Consider the following 7982-nt stretch of genomic DNA (forward strand, 5'->3'; position numbering starts at 1 on the left):
CGCTCCGGACACCGGGATGGCCGCGCGTCCGAGTCTCGGCCACTGTGCTGCTGCTTCCTTTGCTCGTAGACGCACCCAGAGGCCACTGTTAAGCCCGGATGGTCTCTGGTTCTGCCCTCTTCCTGATCCCGTGCAGGGATGGAGCACTGCTGGGCTTTCAGGAAGCTGCTCTTGAAAACTTCCAGCATTCCAAGCTCCTTTGCCCTCCATGGAGGCTTGCCACGGAATCCCTCACAGCTGCCTCCGGAGCATCCTCCTGTTGGCTGTTCTAAAATCCAGGGCCTTCAGGGTGCTCAGCAAGACCTCTGACTCCACACTGTTGTGAAACTGGACCTTCAGGACAGGGACCTTTCCAGCCTGAGCTGCCCTCGTTCCTCTGTGTCTCTGCACAAAACATGGCATGGTGTGGATACAAAAATGCTGCTAGCAAGGATTTTCTGGCTGTTTTCTAAGTCTGTGAGAGACTTTTCTCTCTCACAGAAGAGGTAGCAGAGTTATGTAAACAACCAAGCCACCTGCACCCTATAAAAGTCTTGTTTATAGTACAGTAGAAAATATTTTGACAATGGATGCTTTAGGATTTTAGCCAATCACCCCAAGGGGTGGCTGATCCTTTGTCCAATTAGACTATGAAGAAAAAAGTTTATAAAAGAGTTTGTAAAATAATTAAATAAATCAATCTTGTTGCACAGTTCCTGCCTGCTGGATCTTCTCTCTTCCTCCCTACGGCTGCAGGACACGGTGATATACCCTAGGGTTGCAGTAATAGCATGGAAGAGAGCGGCAGGAGGGGCCTGTGTGTCCCAGGGCTCAGGTTTTGGGCCGCTTCAGCACCACAGAGATGCAGGTCAAGTGAAGAAGCCAAACTGTTTATTAATAGGAGGCGAAGCGAAGGGATGAGCTGGGAGGAAAAAAGGGGATGGGCAGGGTCTGAGGGCTGGAGGGATGGAGCTGTCAAAAGGGAGGGAGAGGGCAGGAGCTATGGGAGCTTTCCACAGGCTCAGCTGTGACCAGCATCAGCTGTGCCTGGAGGTCCAGCTGCTCTACTCCAGTCTCCAGATGGTCTCATCTTCCAGGATATCTGGAGGTCTTAAAGGGACTCTGGTTCTGAGCCAGCAGATGAACGTAGTTCTGCAGCTCTTTTGTTGAATATTTTCTGAACTACGATGTTTTTCTGGGAAGGGCTGTCGTCTCTCCTCAGGGCTTGAAGGGCTGGAAGAGACAGGAACAGAGCCACGGTCAGAGCCTGGATCTGCAGGAATCCAAGCAGACCTTCCTGCCAGGGCCATCTCACCCAGCTGCTGCCATGGCCAGAAGACAGCAGGGGCCAAGGAGATCAGCCAGAAGGTGCTGGCCATGAGCCTCCCCACCGTGTCCCTGAAACCTCTCTGTGCTCTGCCCACGTCACCCCGAGTCCACACTTGGAGCAAAGCCCCCACAGCCAGGGCAGGGATTGCAGCTCCCGAGCCAGGCATTGCAGCTCGCCCCCGCCAGCCCCCGCTGCCAGCCCGCTGCCCTCACTCACCCTCACTGAGGAGCTGGAGCTCTTCCTTGTGCCCCCTCAAGAACACCCTGGCAGCCCCTGGGAGCACAGAGGCGGTCACGGCCCCGCGGCACAGCTCCCTCGCAGCGGCGCTGCCAGCCCCGTGGCCACACGCTCTCCTGCCCCGGCAGGGCTCAGCCCGGGCCCTTGCCGCATCCTGACGCCCGAGGGCACGGCTGCGAGAGGGCGGCAGCGGCCCCGAGGGCAGGCGGGGCTCCACGGCCCCGGGCCCGGATCCCGCTGCCGGGGCAGCAGCCGGGGCTGGGGCCGAGCTGCGGCGGGGCGGGGAGGGGCCCCGGGCTCGTGGCTCACCCATGAACCTGACGGCCGCCTCTCGCAGGGACTCCTGCGGGCTCTCCACGAACGGCAGCGCCTGGTGCAGGCGCTCGGCCGCTCGGCTCCTGTCCTCTGCCAGCTGCAGAGAGCGCCAGGAGGGAAGGGTTGGCGCGGGCTCAGCCCCTCGGCCGGGCTCTCTGCGCCCAGCCCTGGCCTCCCCTGCCCGCACGGCCCCGAGGCCCGGCCAGCAGCCGCTGGCGCCGGACTCTGGAGGGGGCCGAGGGCCGGCTGCTGCCCGGGGAGCCGCGGTGCCGCCCCGCGCCACAGCCCAGCGGGGCCGGGGCTCCATCGGCACCCGGCTCGGGGCCACAGGAGCCTGGAGAAGAGCCCGGGGAAGGGAGCAGCGTGTGGGGCGCAGGCTGGCGCCCCTGGTGCAGCACTGGGCAGGGGCACAGCTGCCAGCCCCACACACTGGGCTTCTCCAGGCTGTGCCTCAGCCTTCTCCAGTCAGGCTTTACCAGGCACTTGGCAAATGTCGACAGCTGCTCCTTCTTCACCAGTCGCTTGAGATTCCTCCTTTTCAGGAACCCGGCCGCACAAAGAAGAGTTTCCATCGAGGCCTGGAGAGCAGCAGAGGCACAGAGATGGCACCGCAGCCCAGGGCACAGGACTCGTGTCCCTGTTCCAAGGCCAGGAGGATGCTGGAGCCCAGGAGGTACCAGGGCAGGAGGCAGCTGAGCCCCGTCCTTGGGATGCAGCAGCATCACACAAAACCTCACCTCTGCCACATGGTGGTTCTCCTCATGGCAGTGCAAGAAGAGTAGGAGCAGGCTCTGGCTCACAATCCTCTCCAGGGGCTTTTTTCCCTCCTCCACTACCAACTCCATCACCTTGCGGAAGAGGTGAATGGAGAACAGCTGCACATGGCTGTTGTCCTGGTGGAAAAGGATAAGACCCTAAGACCAATTACTCCAGGTTCCCCAAGGAAAAGGCCTGAAAATCCATAAGGCTCGAAGTTTTGCAGGTAGCACCCAGTGCCTATGGGTGGGGGCACGCAGCCTTACATTTTCAAAGAGTGGCAGGAGCGCCTCAGCCAGTTTCGGGGCGGTGGTGCTGGATACCAGGATGTCTTTGTTCTCGAGCGCGTTCATGAACACAGAGAGGGACATCCTGACCACCTCTCCATCTGCATCGCCCAGCAGCTCCACAAGCCGTTGAGACAGGCTGCCCATTCTTCTGGCCTGTGTGGAACACAGGGCTGTGCTGTGAAGCCATGAACGGCTGCACTGCCTACACCACCCTGGCCCTGCAAGCCCACCCTGCTGCCGCAGGGCCCAGAGGCCAAAGGCCTGTCCCGAAGCACTGGGGCAGCTGAGCCGGGAGGCAGGAGAGCTGGGAGCAGCTGCCTCAGCTCCTGAAGCCCAGCCAAGCCCATGTGACTGCTTTCCCCAGCGCAGCTTCAGCCGCTGCCGCCTTCTCACCATCGCGGGATCCTTGCTGAGCACCGCGAGGCCTCTGAGTGCCAGGCGACATCTCTGCCTGCACTCGCTCAGCAGGTACCTGGACATCATCTCCAGGACACTGTCACCGCATTCCCTCAAGTCCAGGCACTCGAGGACCTGAAAGGCACAGGGCAGTGACAGGGGAGCCGGCCGGCAGGAGCCTGGAACCGCCCAGGGCTGGGCCCAGGCAGCAGCGCAGGGCGCAGGCACGTCCCAGGCAGCTGTGGCTACGAGAGGGCAGAGAGGCGGGAGGCAGCTCAGCGAGGCAGCGGTGGCCGTCAGGCTCACCTCCACAAGGAATGCCAGGAAGGGCAGATCCCAGCGTGGCTCCTCCCTGCTCAGCAGCCCAAGCAGGTGGAGTGCAATCCCAGAACACATGGGGAGGGAGACCCGGCGCATCTCTCTGGCAGAGGGAAAAAGGCATCAAGGCTGTGAGCTGGGGGGGCAAACATCTCCCAGGACTGACTCACAGAGGTCTGGTCTTTCCCCAGCATCCCTGCAGGGGATGTGGGCGCTCTGGGAGGTGGCTGCTCCTGAGCACCCTTCTCCAGCCTTTTCCAGCGTCCTTGGCCATTCCTCATTGACCAGGCCCTCTGGCCCATGGCCACAAGGACTGTGTGGGGCACCGCAGGCACAGGGCACAAGTGCCAGGGGCAGTGGGGAGAAGGGGGTCTCACCTGGCCAGCAGACCCACTGCATAGTGCTGGGTGTCAGCACACAGCAGCGTGTCCCAGCCACGCTTGCGCTCCATAGCCACCACCTCATTGTCACAGCGCAGTCGACAGAGCAGAGCCTTCATGGCCTGCACTGCAAACCTGTGTGCAGAGCAAAGCCCAGGTCACACTGGGAGCACTGGTGCTGGCCACAAGGGCATGGGAAGGACAGGAGGACCGGGACCTGTTGGGGTTGGTGGGAAGGCGGTGTTCCTCCCGGCACGCTCTCCAGAAGTGATCAACTTCCTCTGGCATCTGCTGTGTGGTGATGACAACATGGGAGAGCAGAGCCACAAAGATGCGGGAGGAGTAAAGGTTCACTGCCTCGTGGCACCGAGGCACCTGGACAATCACCCACAGCCCCAGAGTTGCCTGCAAAAGAAGCAGCCCGAGACAGTGCCGAGCTGTCCATGTGGCAGGGCCCGAGGGGAGACACAGGGGGAGCACCGGGCCTGGTGCCCCCTGAGCCTGCCCCTAGCCCAGGTTTCACCCAGTGCTTGAGGCAGGGAGAGGATGGAGAGCTGCTGGAGCGGCAGCTTGGGGGTGAACAAAGGCCAGTTCCAGAAACTCACAGCCAGGGCAAGGACCGGTGTGTCGTCCCCATCAGAGGTGCACATGCTGTGCAGAGGCCAGTCCTCCATCACACAGAGCAGTGTTGGCAGCACCTTCTCCAGTGTGCTGCCTGACAAGCCTAGGAGTCTCCACATCATTGTGGCAGCTCTGTGGGATTGGAGCTCTGAGTCAGGGGCGTCTCAGTCACAGTACCATGCCCTGTGCAGCTGTGGGGGCCCAGGTGACAGAGCCCCGGTGCCCTGAGGGGCAGGGAGGGAGCATGGCAGCAGGCTCAGGAAACAGAGGGGCCCGAGGGTCCTGCAGCTCTCCGCCTGTCTGGCAGACCCCATTGGACAGGCGGCACAGGGCGATGGGCCCTAAGGGCTGGTGAGCCCCGAGCTCTCAAGGCAGCTGGGCCCCGTACCTGTCGCACGATGGGGCACAGCGCAGGAGGGTCAGCACCACATCAGCGGGGTGCTCTTCAGCCAGCCTCAGAAGGTTAAAGCCCAGCCTGGCGCCCACAGTGACATGGGACCCGAGACTCTGGTGAATGTTCCTCACCATGGCTGGCACCTGGAGGAGGCATGGGGAAGACTTGGAGCACTGTCCAAGGGAGCAACTTCCCCAGCTGCCCCCAAGAAATGCTTCCCTTCTCGACTCACTGTTCTGGTCTCAAAGGCTGAGGGGGCCCAGAAGCCGTGGCTTGAGGGGGCACACGATCCTTGGAGTCTCCAGCCCTGGCCCCAGGCTGCTTACCTGCTGCTGAGGAGAAACAGCACTCTCCTTGAAATAACCCAGTTCAGGAGCATGAATCCCAGTGGGAATGGGCGTAGTGTCAGTATTTGGGATGCCCTGAGTCTCCCCGGTGTTGGTGTTTGTGATGGCCATGTCCTCAGTCACTGCCCTGTCAGTCTTCACCATGTGATCATTCATTGGACTGTCAGAGTCTTCTGAGGGTGCAGTGATATCTGTGCTGACATCAGGCTCTGCCTGGAGCTCGGTCAGCCCAGAGTCAGGCTCAGCTGTGCCCTCAGTTGCTGTGGTGCTGGTCTTTCCACGCCGAATGCGGATGAACTTCCGGAACATCTGCAGGAGAACAAAGGACAGGGAAGGGAGGGCTGTTCCAAGGGGTGCTCCAGGCGCGGTGCTCGGCTGAGCAGCGACAGCAGGCCCAGCCCAGGTGGGGATGGCTGCAGGTACCTGCACTGTTCTCCGGAAGCGGCCACGGGCACGGTCCTGCTCTTGTGTCCGGTCCGGGGCTGCATCTGGCAAAGAGCGAGCGCAGCCAGAGCTGAGGGGCTGCAGGAGAGGCCGGAGAACGCAGCCCAGCCCTGCGCTCCCCAGGCAGGGACAGCCCCGGGATGCCCAGGGGATGGAGCACGGCTGCTGCAGAGGGTCTGGCCCAGCCCCTCTTCCATCCTATCCATGGGCCTGTTCTCCAGGGATGCGATGGGATGGGATGGGATGGGATGGGATGGGATGGCGCCAAGCTGGCTGCCGCCATCAGCCCTGTGGCCCAGCTCTGTCACTCACCGTCCTGCCGTGGCTGGAACTGCTCCAGCTCTTCGGGCTGTTGTGCTGGGGCAGCTCCAGGGCCTTTTTTTCCCCTGAACACCTTGAACAGGCGACGGAATCTGCCCGCCATGCCACAGTCTGGCCTCGAGGGCACCTTCAAGAGAGATTCCTTGGGAAAGCTCTGAGTGAACAAGTCCTGCACTTGTGCCTTGAAGGCACCAGCAGCAGAGAAGCCTCCGGAAGGCTACAGGACAGCAAGTCCTGCAGCCTGGTCTCAGAGGGCTCCTGCCACAAGGACAGGAGACTCCTCGTCAAGGATTGTGGTCAGCAAAGCCAACGGTCTGGCCTTGAGGGCACCGGCCACAGGGATGGCAGATGCCTCAGAAAAGCTCCGGGGCACCAAGTCCCATGGTCTGCCCTCGAGGGCACCTGCAAAAGAGAAGCCTCGAGAAGGCCACAGGTCACCAAGTCCTGTGGTCTGGCCTCGAGGTCACCTGCAGGAATAACGCCTCGGAAAAGCTCCAGGTCAGCGAGGAACGAGTGCGCTGTGTGGGGGCTCCTCACGGCACCGCTCTGTCCCGTCCTGTCCCGTCGCGTGCTCTGAGCACTGTGGCGTGGCCGCGTCGCCGCCAGCCCCTATGTCAGCACGTGTCACAAAGGGCCCTGGGACACCCTGTCCCGTTCCACCCCACGGTGACCATGCTGCACCGTGTCACAAAGGGCCCTTGCACACGCTGCCACCTGCCCTGGGGCCACCCCCAGCCCACCCCAAGTGGCCCAGGTTGGAAGGAATGCCTTGCCCCAAGTGTCTAAGAGAGCCCAACAGGAACTTTAGCATCGGCTCCAGCCATAAGCAAACGCTCCCCTGCTCTGTGGGCTCGGGGCAGCACCAGGAGCCCCCACGGCTGCTGCCGCAGCTGCCACGGGAAGGGCTCGGGGTCTTCCACAGAAGCTGGCACGGCCTCCTTGGGACACGTCCCGGCCGGTGGCCATCCTAAAGCCGGTGCTGTGACACAGACAAGGAACGTGTGGGCCAGGGCACGAATGCTGCTCTGAGCCCTGGGGCCCGGGGAGCGCTGAAATCAGCAGGTGTGGCAGAGTCCCCTCCGAAGCAGACCTGCCACCCCCGAGTCCTGGCAGCGCTGGTGCCCATCTCCTGCCCCAGAGACCTGTGCCCCCGGGGGCTTCTCTGCCAGAGGGCAGCCAAAGCCAAGGTGCATTGGGGTCTGTGCTCCTTCCTACAGGGGGCTGTTGGCAGGAGCACCTGGAGTGACTGGGGCAGCACTTGGTATCCAAAAGGAGATGCTGCTCCTTCCTGGAGTGAATTTTTTCATGGAAGGGGTTAGCAGTAGCACCAGAACAGCATCAGCTGCAGAGTTTCACAGGACAAAGAGATTCTACAGAGACACTGTGACGTCTCCTTGTGCTTTTCTGTCTTTCTTGCATTCTGGAAATGAAAGAATGGGCCCAGCCTCTGATATTCAACATTCCTGTTGCTGCGTGTCTGGCTGTGGCAGCTCACGTCCAAACACAACTGCGTCCCTGCTGAGCAGGGCAGTGGACGGCCACAAACAGGGAGGTTCCCCAGGGAACATCAAGGGAGCCACCTGGGGAAGCGCAGAGGGTAGGGATAGCTGTGGGAGGAGAAGCTGTTCTGTGTCTCTGATGATGGTGCCAGCACCCTGAAGGAGCAGCCAAGACAGGCGCTGGAAGCACACAGGTCCCACCCTTTCCTGCTATCACAGGGACTCGGGACACACTTGTTGCCACAGGTCCAGCAGATGTGATGCAGGAACAATGGAGGGCCAGGCATTGGTAGGGAATGGCCTCCAGCAAGAGCAAAGCAGGATCCTCTGGCAGCAAAGCCTGAGCTTGTGAACC

The 7982-nt window shown here is 61.6% G+C and overlaps 1 protein-coding gene across 4 annotated transcripts; it reads right to left on the reverse strand.

The window, feature by feature from the left end:
- Positions 1–848: 848 nt before the first annotated feature.
- On the reverse strand, positions 849–7971 carry LOC121663476. 4 transcript variants are annotated; one of them, XM_042025757.1, is made up of 15 exons: positions 6120–7971; positions 5787–5851; positions 5343–5672; positions 5011–5159; positions 4607–4754; positions 4219–4406; positions 3999–4136; positions 3610–3724; positions 3301–3438; positions 2884–3060; positions 2599–2754; positions 2338–2439; positions 1856–1958; positions 1526–1582; positions 849–1212 (listed from the first exon to the last, which is right to left on the reverse strand). In XM_042025757.1, the coding sequence occupies exons 1-15, from the start codon at positions 6229–6231 to the stop codon at positions 1091–1093; spliced, it is 2100 nt and encodes a 699-aa protein (XP_041881691.1). In that variant the 5' UTR covers positions 6232–7971; the 3' UTR covers positions 849–1090. The 4 variants fall into 4 exon arrangements, with proteins under 4 accessions (XP_041881691.1, XP_041881692.1, XP_041881690.1 ...); XM_042025758.1 differs by lacking the exon at positions 1526–1582; XM_042025756.1 differs by having other exon boundaries at positions 1526–1958.
- Between the last annotated feature and the right edge of the window lie 11 nt (positions 7972–7982).

Source organism: Corvus kubaryi, unplaced genomic scaffold, assembly GCF_017639235.1.
Source record: "Corvus kubaryi isolate FWS band 111438036 unplaced genomic scaffold, C.kubaryi_AGA036_p1.0 37282, whole genome shotgun sequence".
Lineage (NCBI taxonomy): Eukaryota > Metazoa > Chordata > Aves > Passeriformes > Corvidae > Corvus > Corvus kubaryi.